Source organism: Danio aesculapii, chromosome 9 (genome assembly GCF_903798145.1).
Source record: "Danio aesculapii chromosome 9, fDanAes4.1, whole genome shotgun sequence".
Lineage (NCBI taxonomy): Eukaryota > Metazoa > Chordata > Actinopteri > Cypriniformes > Danionidae > Danio > Danio aesculapii.
This window is the reverse complement of record NC_079443.1, coordinates 17,808,715-17,828,158: the sequence shown is the minus strand read 5'-3', so window position 1 is coordinate 17,828,158 and position 19,444 is coordinate 17,808,715. Positions and strand designations below refer to the sequence as shown.

Below are 19,444 nucleotides of genomic sequence, written 5' to 3'. Positions count from 1 at the left end.
CTTTTCTCCACGCTGATCAGGGCGGCCAATCACTGTTGTCTGCAATTTCAAAATAAAACTACTTTTACAGACTAAACTAAACTGAGTTTAACTCTGAAAACTGAACTGATTGACTGACAGTTTCAATTTACAAGATCTTCTATGTTAAGCTGCTTTGACAATATATATTGTAAAAGCACTATATAAATAAACATGAATTGAATTATACTAATGAAAAATCATGTTAAACAGAAGTGTAATATTAGCTGTCAAATTGCTTGATTTATAATAATTAACATTTTAAATATGATGTTGTCTGGACATAAACATTTGTATATAATTGTAGTAATTCTATAATATTTATTCTATTATGCGATATTATTTATTAAAATATTTTTTTGTGTTTCTTCAGTGAATTTGCTTGTTAACAGGCGCTGTTTATCATCAGTTCGCAATAACACTGTTCTTGTTAGTAGTGTTACTTACTATTATCTAAATACATCTATTACGTTTTGTTTTGTTGATATGCATGTTTACTGTGAGACAATTGTTTAAAGACAATAGATATAGACTTTGTGTGAAAGCGCATTTATAAGATAGAAAAAATAAACATAATGAAAAAAACATTTGATAACATTTGAAAGCCGTTTTGAAGAAAATCTGTTAACTCATGACACTGCAGTGCAAAATGATATGACTTTAAAAGTCATAATTACTTTTTATTATAATTGTAAAGCCATTATATCTACTTTGGTAATTGTACACAAATAACACAAATTTAAAATGTAATGCATTACATTTCTTTGTTCCCAGTACAGTAACGCGTTATACCCATCTCTGGTGTAAGTTGAAATCACATCACACATCAAATAAAAACATACTTCTCAAAGCACTTCACACGACCTTTAAATGTGGCATATTTGTTGCTGCCAGACAGGCTGTAATGGTGTGGTGGAGATTTTCTTGGCACACTTTGGTCCCCTTAATACAGGGGTGTGTCCTGCAGAGTTGAGCTTCAACTTGCCAAAACGACCAAAACATGACTACCTAGAACCAGTAAGGCCTAAATTAGGTGTGTGACATGCATTTCATTAGAGTTGCAAAAGCCTTCATTGGAGCTTGCTTGCCCTCCATTATGTAGAACATTTGACAAGTTTGGGGTTTGTCATAATGGGCTGCACTAATAGGTCTAAGGATATTTACACTCACCGGTCACTTTATTAGGTACACCTATCCAACTGCTTTTTAATCAGCCAGTCACATGGCAGCAACTCGATGCATTTAGGCATGTAGACATGGTCAAGACGATCTGCTGCAGTTCAGACTGAGCATCAGAATGGGGAAGAAAGATGATTTAAGTGACTTTAAACATGGCATGGTTGTTGGTGTCAGATAGGCTGGTCTGAGTATTTCAAAAACTACTGATCTACTGGGATTTTCACGCACAACCATCTCTGGGGTTTACAGAGAATGGTCTGAAAAAGAGAAAAATATCCAGTAAGCAGCAGTTCTGTGGGCACAAATGCCTTGTTGATGCCAGAGGTCAGAGGAGAATGGCCAGACTGGTTGGAGCTGATAGAAAGGCAACAGTAACTCAAATAACCACTTATTACAACTGAGGTCTGCAGAAGAGCATATCTGAATGCAAAACACGTCCAACCTTGAGGTGGATGGGCTACAGCAGCAGAAGACCACACCGGGTGCCACTCCTGTAAACTAAGAACAGGAAACTGAGGCTACAATTCACACAGGCTTACCAAATTGGACAATAGAAGATTGGAAAAACATTACCTGGTCTGATGAGTCTCCATTTATGCTGCGACATTCAGATGGTAGGGCCAGAATTTGACATCAACAACATGAAAGCATGGATCCATCCTGCCTTGTATCAATGGTTCAGGCTGGTGGTGGTGTTGTAAGGGTGTGGGGGATATTTTCTTGGCACACATTGGGCTCATTAGTACAAATTGAGCATTGTGTCAACGCCACAGCCGACCTGAGCATTGTTGCTGACCATGTTCATCCCTTTATGACCACAGTGTAACCATCTTTTGATGGCTATTTCCAACAGGATAACGCAGCATGTCATAAAGAGCAAATCATCTCAGACTGGTTTCTTGAATATTACAAGGAATTCTCTGTACTCAAATGACCTCCAGTCACCAGACATTAATCCAATAGAGCACCTTTGATATGTGGTGGAACAGGAGATTTGCATCATGTATGTGCAGCCAACAAATCTGCAGCAATTGTGTGATGCTATCACGTCAATATGGACCAAAATCTCTGAGGAATATTTCCAGTACCTTGTTGAATCTATGCCACGAAGGATTAAGGCAGTTCTGAAGGCAAAATGAGGTCCAACCCAGTTCTATAAAGTGGCTAGTGAGTGTATTTTTATTTTATTTTTCTTTTGCTAGAATTGTCTAGAGGCAAAGTTTGTTGAATATCTGACAAATGTTCCAGGAAGAGACTGAAACTGGAAACCGCATACAAAACTGTTGCTTAAGGTTTGTGATTTCATTTGACTTTTAAAGTTGTATTTTTAGAGGAAAGAGAGGCATTTTGTACAGCAAGGTATCTGAAGACATAAAATAAATAAATAAATACAGTGTGGAGTTTGCATGGTCTCCACGTGTTCGCATGGGTTTTCCTCTGAGTGCTCCAGTTTGCCCCACAAGTCCAAAGACATGCGGTATAGGTGAATTGGGTAAGCTAAAACTGTCCATAGTGTATGAGTGAATGAGTGTGTATGGGTGTTTCCCAGTGATGGGTTGCAGCTGAAAGGGCATCCACTGCGTCAAACATAAGTTGCTGGAAAAGTTGGTGGTTCATTCCACTGTGGCAACCCCAGATTAATAAAGGGACTAAATGGATGAATGGAGTCCTTACTGTGGACCAGAGAGGGAATTGAGATTAATAGAGTAGCTCATTCACAAATACAATTAACTATAACAGTAACACGACAGTAATGATATTAGCGCAAAATACCAACTGACAATAATAAATAAAATAAAAAAAATAATCTGCAACTATAAACGTTTAAACGTACAATGGATTCAGATTCTGGTCATTCATTCATTTTCCTTCAGTTTAGCCCCTTTATTCATCAGCGGTCGACACAGCGGAATGAACCGCCAACTTATCCAGCATATATTTTACACAGCAGATGCAACCCAGTACTGGGAAACACCCATACACACTCATTCACACACATATACTACGGCCAATTTAGCTTATTCAATTCACCTATAGCGCATGTCTTTGGGCTGTAAGGGAAACCGGAGCACCCGGAGAAAAACCATGTGTAAAATGTCACACACAAACAGAAACCGTGCTAGCAGTGTGAAAACGTTGAAGATGCAAGCTGTGATCCGCTCAACTAATGAACGAACGATGTACTGTATGAGTGTTGACATAAAAAGACGAGACGAATTCCCTGAAGATCTGACAAACGGTCCAGGAAAAGACAACAAACGAAACAGTTGCTTAAGGTTTGTGAATTCAATTTAATTCTTAAAGCTGTATGTTTGGAGGAAAGAGGCATTTTGTACAGCAAGGTATCCGAACATACATTAAAAAATAAAAACATACACTGAAAGACCAATAGGGCAGCATGCTCTTACAACACAGCAGTGAAAAAGAAGAACAACAGCCTTACATGGACACATAAAAAACGAAATCAAATGATCCGTATGATAAAACAATTACATCATGTACGCTCAATATGTAAACGGCTGACCATCCATGCAGTGCATCTGGTTAGAATTTAAAAGATTATCTCAGCAGAGGTTTAGTCACATGCTCATGTCTCTTGTCTGTAATAGGCTATATAAACCAGGAACTACAGTCCAGTTGTGCATGTATTTGTGCAGAGATAAACGCTGATGATTTTAACCGAGATCATTACATATACTTCTTTTTATTATGCTTTGTAATGCAAAGTATATTATGGTTTCCATTACAATTAAATAAATAACGTAAATGCACTCCTCTGCTTTACAAAAACTAAATATTCCTCATATTTTAGGACCAGTTGCAGCACTCCTTTTAGATCATCACTGATTCTCATATCAATGCCCAACAAAACAAAACTAGGAAAATGTACAGTCAACGAACATATCAATAGTGTCTTATTCACATATTTCCTTACAAAGAATGTATGTTCACACAGTATGCTCACTTGTACTGAGGCTAGCTGTGCTTGGCAAAAGTTTGAGGAAACGTGTCCTCTTAAAACTCTACAACCCGTACAACGCACAGTCAGGAGAAGGGGGAAAAGGCCTGCGTTAAAGCGCTAACACTCTTAAAGAGAGAGTCTTACAGTAACGAAATAAACCACGTCACGAACAGACTGGAAGTATCTACATATTTATCTTAACACGTGAGTTTGGTGGACTCTCTTAAGGCAGCTAGTATCGTGTAGACTTGAAGTGATGATGAATAATTTGATCTTATAAATCGTATGTCTCTAAGAACAAACCAACTACAGCACATATATACGTTACCTGTAACCTATTGAACCTTAAATACAATCTAAAGGATGATAAAAAAGATTTGCTTCTGCGTTCAGTGCTGATAGTTTCGACCTTTGTGTTTTAGTACAAAGATCATGTATGATGCTGGAAAGCATTTAACATATGTGTATTTATGTTAACTAAACAAGGATTAAAAGAAGTAGATGCTTTTTGGGGGGTGTAAAATGCTTTGATATTTATATATATTGTTTAGTTTGAAATAACAGGCCTTCTTACCTGCTTTCAGTGCAACAATCTAGATCTTCGCCTGACTTTCTTTCCCTATTTCTCCTCTCTTCTCAAAGCCAAGAGGTTTGGGGGATCTGAGAAACATTAACATTGTCATCTGGATAATAACCAGAGCGTATTACAGCATGACTGTGCATAATAAAACTTTCCTTCTGATATGTGGTGATAAAGTAAAGCGGACAAGGGGGAACATGCAGTTGTCATCCCAGATCAGGTCTCCACTTTTCCGAAGGTTCCCTCTGGTGGTCTGTACTGCTTAGGGAAGGTCTTCAGCTGGAGCGAGTTGAAGGCGTATTTGCGGCTGCCCACGTTTTTCATGGTGTTTTCTCGTCGGCAGCCCTCACTGAGGAACCGGAGAGGCAATTAAGATTGATACACTGTATAAAATGCTTTTATAAAATTCACTCATAAAAAACTCTTTTAAATAACTAAATACTTTCTTGATTTTGTTAAAATCTTGTTTTCATCGGTAAAAAATATTTGAGAAAAATACTAATGAAAATGATCCTACTGAACACTGCTGTAAATTCAGTCTCACCTGCGCATACAGTCGAGGGCCTGTGTGAAGACCTGCGGGGCCATGCAGTGCTCACTCTGGAGGATCTGACACTGCTCCAGTGTCACCGACATGGCCGTACGATCCTTTGCACTCTTGCAGCTAGTCACACGCACACCATTCAGACGCCGACAAATCTTGAAAAAAAGTGAGGGGAATATATATATATATATATATATATATATATATATATATATATATATATATATATATATATATATATATATATATATATATATATATATATATATATATATATATATATATATACATATATATACATATATATACATACATACATACATACATACATATATATATATACATATACAAAAATATATCACAGAGTACACAACAGTCTCTGAACTTGCTGCATCACAAATATGTAAATTTGAACAATTTATAAAAAATGTATGACTTTCTGGCCATCTGATATTACGCATGGACATATATATATTGCGATTGTGATTTTTGAAAGTACTACAGCGCTTTGTAAATGTTTACTATTACTATTTGATGAGTCTCCCCATACAATTTGATATATTCGCAAGATGTCACACTTGACAAACAGATACGTTGGTGCACTACTGATGAGGCTTTTGACGCTGACAAGATTTATTTATTTAGTTTTTTTTAACCAATATACATTAGGCCTAAACAATCAATTGCATTTTTGATAATATGGCGATATTTACCAGACACCTTCTAAGAAAATATTCTGAGTGTGCTCGACACAGGTGAGTGAGGGACCACTCTCCCTCTCTCCGTGCGCACCAGATACTTTCTAGGTGACACAAACTTTTCCTCTCCATATGCAAAAAAACCAAAAACTAAATAAAAATATAAAATAAAATAAAACAAAACAAAGACAATAAAAAATAAATTCATAAATAATTTTTAAAAAATTAATTAATGAATTAAAATAAAATAAAATCTGGGGCAGCACAGTGGCATAGCGGGTAGCACTATCGCCTCACAGCAAGAAGGTCGCTGGTTCGATCCCTGGAAGGGTCAGTTGGCATTTCTGTGTGGAGTTTGCATGTTCTCCTCATGTTAGCTTGGGTTTCGTCCGGGTGCTCCGGTTTCCCCCACAAGTCCAAAAACATGTGGTATAGGTGAATTGGGTAAGCTAAATTGGCCGTAGTGTATGTGTGTGAATGAGTGTGTATGGATGTTTCCCAGTGATGGGTTGCAGCTGAAGGGCGTCCGCTGCGTAAAACATATGCTGGATAAGTTGGTGGTTCATTCTGCTGTGGCGACCCCAGATTAATAAAGGGACTAAACAGAAAGAAAATGAATGAAAATAAAAAGTGGAAAACTAAAAGTTCATTTCTTCCTAGTCATTTTATTGAATATGATGAAAATTAAACATCAGATGTATCACTGTACCTCTGCTGCCTGCAACAGGATGTCCACGTTCTTGCTCTTCCTGGCATTAATATTTTGACTGAGGAACCGGAGGAGCTCAGGCACACAGTTCTGACTGCGAGAGCGTGGTAAACCTATGGATGAGGCATTCAAGAGGTGAGGATTGAAAAAAAAAAAACATCTACTAATGTTTCATAAAAGAATATGAGTGATACAGAAGAGCGTTCAGAACTCACAGTCTTCAGGCAGCACTTCTTTAAACTGGTCATAATAGGAGGTAAGACGAGCGAGACTCTCCATATTCACGACTTCCTGCAGTGACGTGTCTCCAAACCTGAACAAAAATGCTAAATATATTAACGGGTTGTTCGGAGCTCTCATTCAAAACCAGACCTGCTCTAAAAAAAAAACATGAGCACACACACACACAGCTAAAGCAGCGTCTGCAAAACATCAGATTACTTAAGGTCTCATTCACAAGTCAAACAACACTACAGTACTAAACAAAAAACCTTATGATAAGAATAAGTGTCAACAACTAATTTACAGTTCTTGTTTAAATTTCCAGTGGTATTGCAGAATTGATATGTATGCATGCTCAGTCTGCATAGCCTTGTGGAAACTATAAGACACAAATGTGCTGCCTATGCAGCAGGAAAAATAAGTATTGAAGGTCACCATTTTCTCAAAAAACCATAGTTCTAAAGGTGCTGCTGACTTGAAATTTTTACTGGATGTTGATAACAACCAAAGAAATCCATGTATGCAAGTTATGTGTAATGAAATGACACAGGGAAAAAGTGTTGAACACATGAAGAAAGGGAGGTGTAGAAAGGCAGTGAAAGCCCAGACAGCAGCTGAAATCTTCAGAAGTTCTTCAGCAACCCTCTGTCCTTCATCATTGTAAAGTAATATTCGCTGCTTCAGTCCAACATCAACATTATCAGGATGATGAAGATGAAACCAGAGTGAACATTTCAGCAAGACAATGATCAAAAACACAGCCAAGGAGAATCTCAAATGCTTTCAGAGAAAGAAAATCAAGCTGTAGAATGGCCCAACCAATCACCTGACTTCAATCCAATAGAGAATACAAAATAAAGCTCTGATTTGATAAATGAGACCCACAGAACCATCAAGATTTTTACACTCTGTTGAAGTCTGTGTAACACTCACACCTGAGCAATGCATGTGACTTCATTCTCCATATAAGAGGTGACTTTAAAGTAGGCATGTCCAAGCTCGGTCCTGGTGGGCCGGTGTCCTGCAAAGTTTAGTTCCAACCCTAATCAGACACACCTGGGCTAGCTAATCAAGCACTTATTAGGCTTTTTAGAAACATCCGTGCAGGTGTGTTGAGGCAAGTTGGAGCTAAAATCTGCAGGACACCGGCCCTCCAGGACCGAGTTTGGACACCCCTGCTTTAAAGGGTCACGAAACACCAAACCACATTTTTGAGATGGTGACAGGCATATATGTGTCCCATGATACTAAAAACACTATTAGGACACATATATTTTCCTAAAAAGTGAAAATAGTTTTTTGCGTTATTTCGAGTAAATTCGTTCTTCTGGTTTGAAAAGACATTTAGAAGCTACGTCACAGAGATTAGATCCTTGTGTAAATTCCATTGTGTAGACTGGCTGTCTGTACCGGTGGGTCTTTGAGTTTTCATCATTAATTCATGAGAAAGACTTGGTTCGAACCAATCAGCACGTTCTATTGTAAATGAGGTGCAACTTCATTTGCATGATAGCCTCGAAGACTGTTTTTACCTGTTACAATGTTCAGACGGCAGAGAGACACCATGTTGTGTTGCCAAATGTGATTAAAACAAGTGGAAGAAGAAGAATTGTTTGGAGACATGGGTCGTCAGTGTTGCGTTTATAAATGTGCCGCAACGAAGGCTTTGTGTTCAATTCCCCACTATGAGAGCGCAACTGGACTCACGTGTGGATTGCAGTGGTCTGCTAACACACAACAATACGTTTGTAAGTAACATCTTTTTACCCGAGAGCTTTTCGCATCTGGAAATGATGAAATCCGGATTTGCCACTCGTCTCCTTTTAAAAAAGACTCTGTTCCAGTTCGTGTTGATTGTTCTGTCTCTACGGATTTGGTAAATGTACGATCAATGTTCTTTGTTTAGGTTTATTCAGATGGTACATTAATATCACTACAATATTATGGGCTGAAACATCGGCTGTAAATGCTGCTCTCCGAGTGTAAACATGTAAACACCTTAATTAAACTATTACTGTAGTGTAGGATTTTCGCTGCAGGATAGGATTATGACAAGATAGTCTATATACACACGACTTTCTGCACCTACCAAGTGGATCTAAGTTACAGAGAAATGCCGAGGTTTTTTTTTTCTCCCATACAGCGTGCGGTATCAAAAATTCCATCAAAACTACACTCTTCCAGCAGTTCCTCGCATCCAATATCTGGTTTGTCACGGGGGCATGCATGAGATGTTCCTGAATGAAAGTGAAAGTGCCAAACTGCAGTTAAAAGTCAACAAATTAAAATTTTGGCAAATAATTTGATTACTGGTGTCCATGTAAACATAGTCACTGTCTTTCTCCCCAGCGTTTGTGTGTTGTTTTGCCAATGTTTTGCCTGAAAATCAGAGGGTGCTTTAACTGAAACTCCCCTTTTATATGCAAACCCCTCCTCATTTTGCCATTCGACACTCCCACCTAAACAAAGCTGGATTTACCCAATTTCCAGACTTTTTTTAAACTAGAGGTGTGAAAACACCCTGGTGAAACATGGGGGGTTTCATGGCCCTTTAAGCTGCCATCATTAAAAAAAGCTTTTATATAAAAGTATTAAATACATTTCAGTGGTTCAGTACTTTCTCCTCGTGTCATTTCAATGGTATTTTACATAACTCATTTTTCAGCTTTTTTTATGTTTGTATTGTTTGACGTGTTCAATACTTATTTTCCCCACTGTATATTATAGATACATATATACTTAATATACAATATATAAATTACCAACATTAAAACACAATATAACTTTACAGTAAATTATCTGCATTTCAATTATGATATATATAACCAATTACAGCTTCATATGTAATGTTTTGCAGCATCACAGAGTAGAAGTGCTTGAGTGCAGCTGGCTAATGAGAGATCTGTAATCTGGGTCTATGAAAGGTGTTTATTGTGTTTGAACTGTTTTTGATGACGCACACTTTCATTGCTGGCGGATCTGGCAAGAGCAGCTCAGAGTGATGAAAGGCTGCAAAGGAAATGCTGTGTGGAAAGCTTTAAGATCATTTGTGGCTTAACGTCTTCGGTCTGTGTCACCGATCAAGAGAGGGTGCGCCTGAAACTTCGCTCTGACATGATCGACCATTATTGTAACAATTCAAATCAATTAAATTCAATTCAAGTTTATTTGAAATAAATATATTATATATATTTAGGGTGCACATTATTACACTACAATCAAATTAAATCAAAGTTACAATGAAATATATGTAATTATATATAAACATAGTTAACCTGCAGCTTCATAGCATATACAGTTGAATCAGAATTATTAGCCCCCCTGAATTATTAGCCCCCATTTATTTTTTGCCCCAATTTCTGTTTAACGGAGAGATTTTTTCAACACATTTCTAAACATAATAGTTTTAATAACTCATTTCTAATAACTGTTTATTTTATCTTTGCCATGATGACAGTAAATATTATTTAACTAGATATTTTTTAAGACACTTCTGTACAGCTTAATTTGACATTTAAACTAGGCAGGTTAGGGTAATTAGGCAAGTTATTGTATAACGATGGTTTGTTCTGTAGATAGTCGAAAAAAATATATAGCTTAAAGGGGCTAATAATTTTGATCTAAAAATGGCTTTTACAAAATTAAAAACTGCTTTTATTCTAGCCGAAATAAAACAAATAAGACTTTCTCCAGAAGATAAAATATTATCAGACATACTGTGAAAATTTCCTTGCTCTGTTCTACATCATTTTGGAAATATTGAAAAAAGAAAAAGAAAGAGGGGGGTTAATAATTCTGACTTTAACTGTATGTCTAAATAAGAAGATATATAAACATTATTTTGAAATGTTTCTTAATCACTTACTTACGCATTCATAAATTATTCATAGTGTGTAGTTATTATAAAGTGTTAGCTAATATTTTTCTGGTGGTTGAGAGGGAAAGATAATGTATATAATGTAAACACATATAATGTAAACAAACCTATAGTGGATCTGAGGTTATCCAGGGACAACGCGAAGAGATGTGAGTGTGTTGACATGCATTTGATTAGCTGACCGCCGTATGTCCATTTTTAATTTAAAACCCACTGAAAGTGCTTGCGAGTCTTTAGCTCTGCCCCAGACATACCTTCAGAAGCTCAGAGAGAATTCTATGACAAATCTGATAAAGCTAAATACTTTTCAGAGGTATGAAGGATGCACTGCAAGATTAAGATGAGATTGGCAAAACAAACACTTACTTCTCGGCTAGCGTTTGCTGCTCATTTATTCCTACGTTAAATAAGACTGGTTGAACGCGTAGCAGCATTCCATTCTGGATCTCGCGTGGCAGTGCATCAAACATGACTCCCGGTAGGGGAATGCGCACATTAAAGCCGTCTCTGTTGCCTGTGATGACCGGCAGCATGTCGGGGCTGAAGCTGGAGGTGGCTTGGGTAATTTTAAAGGTGACGTTGCGAAGGTCCATTACTCCTACACTCATGTCCTCCAGCATGGCCAACTCTTCTCCTTTAGGGCGACAGAACTTAGAGTTAGAGTTGACACACTCAGGTTCATTCATTACCATGCATAAGTTAAAAATGGAAGGTGAATTGTGTTTGTGTTTTTACCATAGGTGCTCAGGAGACCCTCAAACTGGACCAGTAAGCCGATGGTGTGGAGCTGTCTGAGGAAGCCACTGTCACTGAGACAGTTCCTCAGCTTTACAACAAACCCACAGATCAGGGCCGTCAGCTGAGGAGGGATGTAGGATTATTATTATTACAAATTTGAGAAATTATAGTTTACAGTCAGCTAAGGAAATGTCTATTCACTGAATAAGGTAGTAGAGATAGACTGATGAATGGAAGGATGGATAGAATCTTTAATATATTTGTGGTAAATGAAAAAATACAATACTAAAAAAAACAATATTTAAAAAAATAAAATACTATTGTGCAATTTAATGTATCTTTTTAAAAACTACACAAACAAAAGAAGGAACTGGAACATATCCAAATATATATCTTACTTTATATACAGAAAATTTAATTACCTATAATAGCTCAATTAATTTGAGTATTTTGGTTTATTTTGTAATATACATTTAGGTCCATAAATATTTGGACATCGACACAATTCTAACATTTTTGGCTCTGTACACCAACACAATGGATTTAAAATGAAACGAACAAGATGTGCTTTAACTGCAGACTGTCAGCTTTAATTTGAGGCTATTTACATCCAAATCTCCCACTCCCTCCCACTTGTTAAGAGACCAAAAGTAACTGGACAGAATAATAATCATCAAACTTTCACTTTTTAATACTTGTTGCAAATTCTTTGCAGTCAATTACAGCCTGAATTCTGGAACGCATAGATATCACCAGACGCTGTAGAGTTTCATTCCTGGTGGTGCTCTGTCAGGCCTCTACAACTGTCTTCAGTTCCTGCTTGTTCTTGGGGTATTTTCCTTTAGTTTTGTCTTCAGCACGTGAAATGCAAGCTCAATCGGATTCAGGTTAGGGAATTGACTTAGCCATTGCATAACATTCCACTTATTTCCCTTCAAAAACTCTTTGGTTGGTTTTGTTGTATGCTTTGGGTAGTTGTCCATCTGCACTGTGAAGCACCATCCAATGAGCTCTGAAGCATTTGGCTTGAAACTCTTCAGAATTCATCCTGCTGTTTTTGTCAGCAGTCACATCATCAATAAATACAAGAAAATTAGTTTCATTGACAGCCATACATGCCCACGCCATTACACTGCCAACACCAAGCTTCACTGCTTAGGATCTTGAGCAGTTCCTTTCCTTCTCCATACTCTTCTCTTCCCATCACTCTGGTACAAGTTAAACTTGGACTCATTTGTGCATAGGATGTTGTTCCAGCACTGTGATGGCTTTTTTTAGAACACTAATCTGGCCTTCTTGTTTTTGAGGCTCACCAATGTGTGACATCTTGTGGTGAACCCTCTGTATTCACTCTGGTGTAGTCTCCTCTTGATTGTTGACTCTGACACACATACACCTACCTACTGGAGAATGTTCTTGATCTGGCCAACTGTTGTGAAGGAAGTATTCTTCACCAGGGAAAGAATTCTTTTAGTGTTGCTGAGCTCGCTGGTGTGTTCTTTCTTTTAAAGAATGCTCCAAACTGTTGTTTTGGCCATGCCTAATGTTTTTGCAATCTCTCTGATGGGTTTGTTTTGTTTTGTTTTTTCAGCCTAATGATGGCTTGCTTGACTGATAGTGACAGTTCTTTGGATCTCATCTTGAGAGTTGACAGTGACAGATTCCAAATGCAAATAGCTCACTTGAAATGAATGCTGGGCCTTTTATCTGCTCTATGTAATTGGAATAATAAGGCAATAACACACACCTGGCCATGGAACAGCTGAGAAGCCAATTGTCCAATTACTTTTGGACCCTTAACAAATGGGAGGCACATATGCAAACTGTTGTAGTTCCTACAGCGTTCACCTGATTTGGATGTCAATACCCTCAAATTAAAGCTGACAGTCTGCAGTTAAAGTACATCCTGTTTGTTTTCAACATTTCAAATCCATTGTGTTGGTGTATAGAGTCAAAAATGTTAGAATTGTGTCAATGTCCAAATATTTATGGACCTAACTGTATACAAAAACTTCATCTATTTTATTATTTAATATTTTATTTTAATATTTTATTTATTTATTTTTTAATAAAACTGCCAATTTATAACATAACAAAATGTCCGGCTACACCCTTACTAGAAGCTGAATACATTATCAAATTAGCTAATATGTTAACCAATGTGCATTAAATAATAAGATTCATGAGATTTATAAAGAAAAACTGGTATAATTTATGTTTAAATCAACAATATATTCCATGTATGTGCATACAGTTGAAGACAAATTTATTAGCCCTTTTGTAAAATTCTTAGGGCTTATTCTTCTGAAAACAGTCGTACTTCTTGTAGTTTGGCTGGAATAAAAGCAGTTTTTAAAAAGTTTCAAATGAAGGTCAGTGTTATTAGCCTCCTTAAGATATGTTTTTCCCCAATTGGCTACAGAACAAACCACATCATGACAAAGAAAAAAGAAATTAACTAATAGAAATTAGTTATTAAAACTATTATGTGTAAAGTGTGTTGAAATATATATGCTCTATGATAAACAGCACTTATATCAACAAAAATATTTAAAAAAGAAAACTAAATTCACAGAGGGGCTAATAATTCAAGCCTATATACCATATACAGTTGAAGTCAGAATTACTAGCCCCCCTGAACTAGTAGCCCCCGTTTATTTTTTCTCCAATTTCTGTTTAACAGAGAGAAGATTTTTTCAACACATTTCTAAACATAATAGTTTTAATAACTCATTTCTAATAACTGATTTATTTTACTATATATTTTTCAAGACACTTCTTTACAGCTTAAAGTGACATTTAAAGGCTTAACTAAGTTAATTAGGTTAACTAGTCAGGTTAGGGTAATTAGGCAAGTTATTGTATAATGATGGTTTGTTCTGTAGACTATAGGAAAAAATATATAGCTTAAAGGGGCTAATAATTTTGACCCTAAAAAGGTTTTTTTTTTTTTTTAAACTGCTTTTATTCTAGCCAAAATAAAACAAATAAAACTTTCTCTAGAAGACAAAATATTATCAGACATACTGTTTCCTTTAGAAATTTCCTTGCTCTGTCAAACTTAATTTGGGAAATATTTAAACATGAAAAAAAATAAATAAATCAAAGGGTGGCAAATAATTCTGACTTCCACTGTATTTTCTAATTGTCAATAAAATGATCTATGCATCTCTTTAATGTGATCTTGTACTAACCGTCTGACAGAAAACCACATCTCTGCGGTACTGCAGTGATAAACTCATGGCGATAGTCGGAGCGCTGTCTTGCATTAGCAGAAACACCATGGACTTCTTGGCTTTGTCGCTCATCATGGCCACGCACTCATTGAGAGTGGTCAGGAGAGGATACAGAGCTTCACTCCATTCACCTGAGCCGCAAACACATACAGTTAATATCAGCAATGTTCAGAAAACTCAACAGCGCACGCGCACACACACAAACAGTCACACACACACACACACAATTGCAGTATAAATATTGAGCAGAAAGAGGCTTACCAGGAGAGGAGCCTTCAACACTGGCATTATCTAAACGGGGAAAGATATAGAATTGCTTTTTAGACAATTATAATTATTTTAATATAGCCAAAATTACAAGGACACTTCATGAAATCTTATGAATTCATTTTTTGGTTTGACAACATATACAGTTGAAGTCAGATTCAACAGTTATTAGCCCCCTGTTTATTTCTGCTTAACGGAGAGAAGATTTTTTTCAACACATTTCTAAACATAATAGTTTTAATAACTCATTTCTAATAACTGATTTATTTTATCTTTGTCATGATGACAGTAAATAATATTTGACTAGATATTTTTCAAGACACTTCTATACAGCTTAAAGTGACATTTAACGGCTGAACTAGGTTAATTAGGTTAACTAGGCAGGTTAGGGTAATTAGGCAAGTTATTGTATAATGATGGTTTGTTCTATAGACAGTCGAAAAATATATAGCTTAAAGAGGTTATTATTTTTGACCTTAAAATGGCTTTTACAAAATTAAAAACTGCTTGTATTCTAGCTGAAATAAAACAAAATAAGACTTACTCCAGAAGAAAAAATATGATCAGACATACTGTGAAAATTTCCTTGCTCTGTTAAACATAATTTGGGAAATATAAAATAAATAAATAAATAATTCAAGGGGAGCTAATAATTCTGATTTCAACAGTAAGTACAGTATATAGATATGAACATATACAGTATCAAAACATAAGTAACTCATACCAGGAATGATGCTGCATTCCATTCAGCTCAAACGTCAGATAACTTGTTTTAGTCTTGGTTTAGTTTAAGTCAGAATGAAGCAATGCTAACACTGCACAGAAGAATTTATTCTCCACAAGGATATTTTGTTCACAAACAAATTCCTGAAAACTTATGTTATTTTATTTCCTGAGTCTCAAACAATGATTTGTAAAAAAAAAAAAGAAAGGAAAGGGAAAACAAATTACTTTTTTAAAGTTACCAAAATCTAGGATTACCAAAACGAATCTTCATTTTTGGGTGAAGTATGGCTTTAAATCACAGTTAAGAATTATTTCCCAGTCCCTCTAGGATTTTGCAGGGCATTTTTCAGATTTTTGTTGCCTAAAATGACTCTTTAGAGCAGATTCTCTCAATAGTTCAGCATTTTTTTTTGCGTTTGCCTATTAAATTGTGCACAGACAATAATCATGTAAATTTTCCTTTTCTTTTTTTTGACCTCAACAACCACTGGACTATATTTGATATAAAGGAAACATAGAGACAAACAAAGAATACAATTTTTGTGTTACGCTATACATCTAAAAAAAACATATTTTATAAAAATATATATTTATCAAACAGGACATATTAATTTGTTTAATCAATCAGTATCAAATTGACCTACAGCATTGCATCATTTTTTCTCACCTCAATTAAAATCACAAGCTTTTCATCCCACTAAAAACAGATTATTGAGAGTGTTATTGTATTAAATATATTTAATAGAAATATAAATATATAAATATTATGTTTGATTATAAATAATAATAATATAAATTATTGCACTTAAATTATAAATATTATATTATTCATTCATTAATTTTTCTTTGGCTTAGTCCCTTACTTATCAGGGGTTGCCACATTGGAATGAACCACCAACTATTCCAGCATATGTTTTATGTAGCGGATGCCCTTCCAGCTGCAACCCAGAACTGGGAAACACCCATACACACTCATTCACTCACACACAAACACACACACACACACACACACACACACACACACACACACACACAATTTAGCTTTTTCTATTCACCTATAGTGCATGTCTTTGGACTATAGGGGAAACTGGAGCACCCGGAGGAAAACCCACGCATGCAAACTCCCCACAGAAATGCCAAATGGTCCAGCCAAGTATTATATTAATTATATATTTTATAAAGGTACTGACTTTTATCAACTTAAATAAAAATGTGATCTATATAAAAAAACAATGTTTTTTTTCTTCATGTTCTGTTATGGAAAACTTTATTGTTGCATGTTTTTGTCCATATTAAAATGTTAAAGTAAGATTTTAGATGAAATTACGGAGAGACAAAATATTACATAATAAATACATAATTGTATGATAAATATGTTTTTAAAGTACACTTACCTACACTTACAGTGGTGTGAAAAAGTTTTTTTTTTTTTTTTTTTTTGCATGTCACACTTTAATTTAGTTTTATTTTATATAGGTTTGTATTTAGTTTTCACCTTAACCTTTCTGCACGATTCAAATTTGCTACCTTTTGTTATTTTTTTTACCTTTTATTACAGTCTTGGACATCAGTAACAGATCAGAACGATCAGTAACAACACTGGCTTTGATGCATTGTTAGATTTTAATTTTTTTTCGCTAATTTATTGTTGGTGGCTGTTTTTGCCGCATTAACTTCCATTATAACCACATTTGATGGTGCATAAATACACAGTCTTTGTTTTTATTTACTCCATGTAGTTCTGAGAGCTGAAATGCATAATCAGATTTTCTCAGACACATTAAGGTAAGTGCGTAAAGGTCACTCTCATACAGTACACTCACAGACACACACTTTAATTTGCTGTTATACTTCATATAAAATCAACAAACTAAGCTTTTTTTTTTTGCACAGGCCTATCTAAACGGTTAATGGTGCCAACTGATGATCAACATTAAAAATTACAAACTTTATCTCTTCCCAACAGGGAAAACCACCAAAAAATAAAAAATGCATGATTATATGGTGTCTTGGTTTTGCAATCAAAAAATTGTGGTTATAATGGTAGTCAACGGGACAAAAACAGCCACCAACAGTAAATTAAGGAGAAATAAAATGAAATTGAATCAAAAACAATGCATCAAAGGCAATGTTGTTTCACATGTCCAAGACTTTAATAAAAGATAAAAAAAATCCATGCTACAGTAACTTTTCATATTGAAAATACATCATTTTGTGTGTGTTTTTTTTTTTTTTTACAAAATCAGTGACATCATTTATGAATCTGGCAATTACAGAGTTAAAATCCTGTAATTTTCGAAGCAATTAAGTAGTTTTGATCAGGACTGAGGTTGATTAACAGATTTATGCGAAAAAAAAGAACTATCCGATGCAATTTTACAGCAGTTTAATTCAGTGCATGTTTTCATCCTGAACATAACAAAAGGTAGTAAATTTGTACCGTTGAGTTCTTTAAAATTTCAACCTTTTCTCAAAAATGTGTGAAAATAAGATTTGTCACCAAAAATCATTCTGCTTAGCTGAAACACAGAAAAAGTTATGGCCAAATTAAGACTCAAAATCACCCCAGAGTGGATGAAAACATCCCCAATAGTACATAATGGTTAATAATAAAAATCTTAATTTCAGCTCTGCATGACGCGTATTACCTTTGACTAATATTTAAATTAGTTTGATGATCTGAAGCATTAAAGTGTGAGAAACATGACAAAAAAACAAAACCAAATTTGTGCGGGGGCAAACACTTTTTCACACCACTGATTTTTCCCGAGACGTGTTGATCAGGTAGAAAAATCTCACATCCGTTTTGAATGGAGTGCAGCATTACCAAAAGAGGACGTAAAACTGAAAGCATCTGTGGTACATGAGAGCAGTTTTGTAAAAGAAACCAAAAGAGAACCTACAAGAGTGAGTGTTAGGAGTGGATGGACATGCAGGGTTCAGAAAGGGTGAGGAGGATGGTGATAATGACGGAGCTGATAGGGGGTGTGATGAGGAAGGGGATGAGAGCCCGTCACCAGGGTTGATCCAGAATGCATTGCCCTTGCTACCTCTCTTGCTTGTGTCGGCTTGCTGGTCCGACAGAAACACGTCTTCGCTGCTGTCACTGTGCATGCGCTCTCGGGTCAGTAGACGGTCCACACAGCGGATCACGCACTCCAGACTCTTGTCCACATTCAGCCAGATTTTCTCCTGAAGCAGAAATATTGCAGGTTTTGCATTAACATATTTCAAATAAGGAAATGGGCTTCACTTGTTTCCACAGGGAGGTCATGTTTCGATCTTCTTCATTCATTCATTTTCTTTTCAGCTTAGTCCCTTTATTAATCTGGGGTCGCCACAGCGGAATGAACCGCCAACTTATCCAGCACACATTTTACGGAAAGAAACGCCAACTGACCCAGCCGGGGCTCGAACCGGCGACCTTCTTGCTTTGAGGCAACAGCACTACCTACAGCGCCACTGCGTCGTCGTTTTAATCTTCTATTGGTCTTAAACATTCACGTGACGTAAATTCACAAGTCAGATTTCACCAAGCTTGAACTTTAGAATGTTTCAGATGTTAAAAATGAGACTTATTCATTGTTGGGCAAGTTACTTTAAAAAGTTAAATCAATTACTAATTGCATAAATTAATTAATTCTAATTACTTTGCCTAAAAAGTAATTTCCTGTAATTACTAAAATAT

At 35.9% G+C, this 19,444-nt stretch overlaps 1 protein-coding gene across 3 annotated transcripts in view; it reads right to left on the bottom strand.

Annotated features, from left to right (window-relative positions):
* Window positions 1-3,468: 3,468 nt before the first annotated feature.
* The window catches only part of inpp4aa (inositol polyphosphate-4-phosphatase type I Aa), a 63,116-nt gene continuing 47,140 nt past the window's right edge, over window positions 3,469-19,444 (bottom strand). The window contains exons 16-24 of one of the 3 annotated variants that reach the window (XM_056465066.1): window positions 18,807-18,948; window positions 15,025-15,054; window positions 14,722-14,894; window positions 11,525-11,648; window positions 11,156-11,423; window positions 6,906-7,003; window positions 6,691-6,803; window positions 5,284-5,438; window positions 3,469-5,088 (exon numbers count right to left, since the gene is read on the bottom strand). In XM_056465066.1, coding sequence (XP_056321041.1) covers window positions 4,956-5,088; window positions 5,284-5,438; window positions 6,691-6,803; window positions 6,906-7,003; window positions 11,156-11,423; window positions 11,525-11,648; window positions 14,722-14,894; window positions 15,025-15,054; window positions 18,807-18,948 — 1,236 coding nt within the window. In that variant the 3' untranslated portion in view covers window positions 3,469-4,955. Of the gene's footprint in view, window positions 5,089-5,283; window positions 5,439-5,717; window positions 6,580-6,690; window positions 6,804-6,905; window positions 7,004-11,155; window positions 11,424-11,524; window positions 11,649-14,721; window positions 14,895-15,024; window positions 15,055-18,659; window positions 18,949-19,444 lie in introns of those variants that run through there. The other 2 variants (XM_056465065.1, XM_056465067.1) reach the window with 2 other exon arrangements.